The 2,719-nt window shown below is 66.6% G+C and overlaps 1 protein-coding gene across 1 annotated transcript in view; it reads left to right on the plus strand.

The window, feature by feature from the left end:
• Window positions 1–1,498, plus strand: part of LOC104987191 (T-box transcription factor TBX6-like) — a 12,921-nt gene extending 11,423 nt beyond the window's left edge. The window contains exons 12-15 of the mRNA XM_010837996.1: window positions 234–317; window positions 422–505; window positions 581–753; window positions 1,449–1,498. Coding sequence (XP_010836298.1) covers window positions 234–317; window positions 422–505; window positions 581–753; window positions 1,449–1,498 — 391 coding nt within the window. The remainder of the gene's footprint in view (window positions 1–233; window positions 318–421; window positions 506–580; window positions 754–1,448) is intronic.
• The last annotated feature ends 1,221 nt before the right edge of the window (window positions 1,499–2,719 follow it).

Genomic DNA, 2,719 nt, shown 5'->3' on the forward strand with positions numbered 1-2,719 from the left:
CCCACCTGCTCGGGGTGGGACCAGAGGCGCTCCTGGAGAGCTGATCCCACCCCGAGCAGGTGGGTGGTCCTGGGGCTGGGCGTCCCCGCACGCTTCCTCTCCGTGGCCCAGATGAGCAGGCCCTCTGTGACTTCAGGTGGCCAGCTGGGAGGGTGCTCTCAGTGAGGGGCCAGGACGCCGCTGGCACCCGCTTGGGGAGGGCTGGGGGCCGTGCCCACCACGTGCTCTCCCAGGCCCGAGGCTGCTGGCGGGGGCCCTGGGGCCCTGGCATCCCGGCCGCCCAGCACCGTGGATGCCGGGAAGGGGCCCGGTCTGGGGTGGGCTGGACACCCGTTCCCACCCACAGAAACAGGAACAAGACAGGGCGGACTCGCCCCGGAAAGCCGGCCCAGGCCTGCTCTCTGCTCCTGGGTCCCTCCAGTGGTCAGCGGCTGCCATGCAAGTGTGCCGCCCCAGGGAGCGAGCTCCCAGAAGACGGAGATCCTGTCATGTGCACACCCGGAAAGTAACCAAGGGTGAACGGAGAACCCGGATAGACCACGGCAAGGAGCAGCTCACACCCACGAGGGCCCAACGGCAGAAACCAGCAGAAGACAGCCGGGCAGCGGGCACAGCTGGTGGACGGAATCCCACATGCGGTGTGGACCCAGGAGGGCTGGGAGCGGGCCCTGAGCCCACACACGTCCACCCAGGCTCAGGGCAGCCCAGCCCCCGAGCAGCGGGAGCTGCACCCCCACGGACGGCTCATCAGTGGTTGGAATGGCTCAGCAGATGAATGGACAGAAGGCCCGGTCTGTCCACAGGGGATGAAAAGGAAGGATGTTCTGGTGCCACGACAGGGACAAGCCCCGAGGACCGGGTGCCCGGTGAAGCGCCAGACACAAGACAGACCCTGCCTGGCTCCACCTGCACAAGGTCCCAGGGTCGTCAGATTCACAGAAGAAAGCAGACGGTGGGGACCAGGGCGGGGGACGGGGACGGGGCAGAGCGTCAGTCTGGGAAGACGGAAAGCTCTGGAGCTGTGCGTGCTGACCGCTGCAGGACCCCGTGTGGGTCCCTGATGCTGCCAAGCCGTGCACCAAGTAACAGCCGAGACAGCAGTGACTTTTAAGTGTATTTATGTATGTTTAACATTTATAACCCCTGGATTACCCTCAGTCTATTAAAACCATGCTGTTCATCTCGAATTGATCAAGTAGGTCCCCATACATGTGTGCACGCTCAGTCGTGTCTGACTCTTCTGTGACCTCATGGTCTGCAGCCCGCCAGGCTCCTCAGTCCGTGGGACTCTCCAGGCAAGAACACTGGAATGGGTTGCCATGCCCTCCTCCAGGGGATCTTCCCGACCCAGGGATCGAACCTGCGTCTCCTGCATCGGCAGGCGGGTTCTTTACAACCGCGCCACCTGGGAAGCCCCAGTCTGTCCTTACGTGTCTGTAAACCGGCAGTTTTCCAGGGCAGTTTCGTGTCTGGAGACGCCTGCTGGTTGTCACCCTAGGCGGCTGGAGGCCAGCCTGCTGCGGGCACAGGAATCTTGGGGGCACAGGTTCGGGGTCAGCTCACAGTGCAGCCCGATGTTCTGAGCCCCATGGCCTGCCTGGCACGCAGCTGGACAGCAGCTGGATGGGCGCGTGTCCCTTCCGTGGGAGCCCCTGTCTTGGCTGTGTGCCCACCAGGCTGGGTCCACCCGCCCGGCCCAAACACCCCTGTGCCCAGGGGCCCAGACTCACCATGAGGCAGGCCATCCAGCTGTGGGCTCCAGCGGGCTGTGGGCTCAGGACCCCCAGGACAGGGCTCCTCCGAAAGCCCGAGCCTGGCCAGTCCTGGAGGCTCTGGAGCAGAAGGGGCCCGTGGGGCAGGCCGGGGGTGGGGACCCTGAGAAAGGTCCCTGAAACCACCAGGAAGGTTGCTGAAGCATCACAGTCAGAGCCTGTGCCGACCCCTGACCCTGACCTTGGAAGCGGGCATCCTACCGCCCCCGCCCCCTCCTGGCCCGCCCAGCATCTTCCCCTGTGTGGGGAAGACACCCTCGATCCTCGGGGCCAGGCTGGGGAGGGGGGTGGGCAGAGTGGCACCTCCAGCCCCACGGCGTCCTCGGAGAGTTTCTGCGCTCGAGCACCGCATGTGCCCAGGGAAGACAGCAACGTCCACCAGGACGGGAAGTCACCGTGCTCCGGGGAGAGCAGGGCCGGGACAGGCTCGGGGGGTCCAGGCCCAGCACTCGGGCTGCACACGGCCAGGCTGGGCAGGAGGGGGCCTCAGGGGGCATGTCCACCACGCGGGACGGACAGACAGGGGCACGCCCCATGGGGTCCCTCCGTCCACAGGGCCCGGCCCAGATAAGGGCGACGGTGGCATGGATGGCTGGGCACCATGTCCACACCCAGACTGGGAGAGGTGGCACCAGATGCCGGGAGGAATGGGGCAGCGGGGCTGGGGGCTGTGCCAGGTGCCCCGTGGCTTTCCACCTGCCCCGCCCTGGGCCGGGCCCGCTCGCCCCCTGCCCCGTGTTCCCCCAGCCCTTCCTCCCATCCCTGAGCTCGGCAGTGCAGCCTGGGGGCTCAGTCACTCCCCCAACCATCTCCTGCCATCCTTCTCCAAGGCGTTGAGCTGAGAGGCGCGTTGAGGCCCAGGGAAGGCCCATAGCCTCTGCTCGCCCAGGCCCCCCGGACAGACTCCGGAGCTGGCCTGACGCCTGGAGGCCAAGGCCTCGCGCTAA

Source organism: Bison bison, unplaced genomic scaffold, assembly GCF_000754665.1.
Source record: "Bison bison bison isolate TAMUID 2011002044 unplaced genomic scaffold, Bison_UMD1.0 scf7180017845965, whole genome shotgun sequence".
NCBI classification, from domain to species: Eukaryota; Metazoa; Chordata; class Mammalia; order Artiodactyla; family Bovidae; genus Bison; species Bison bison.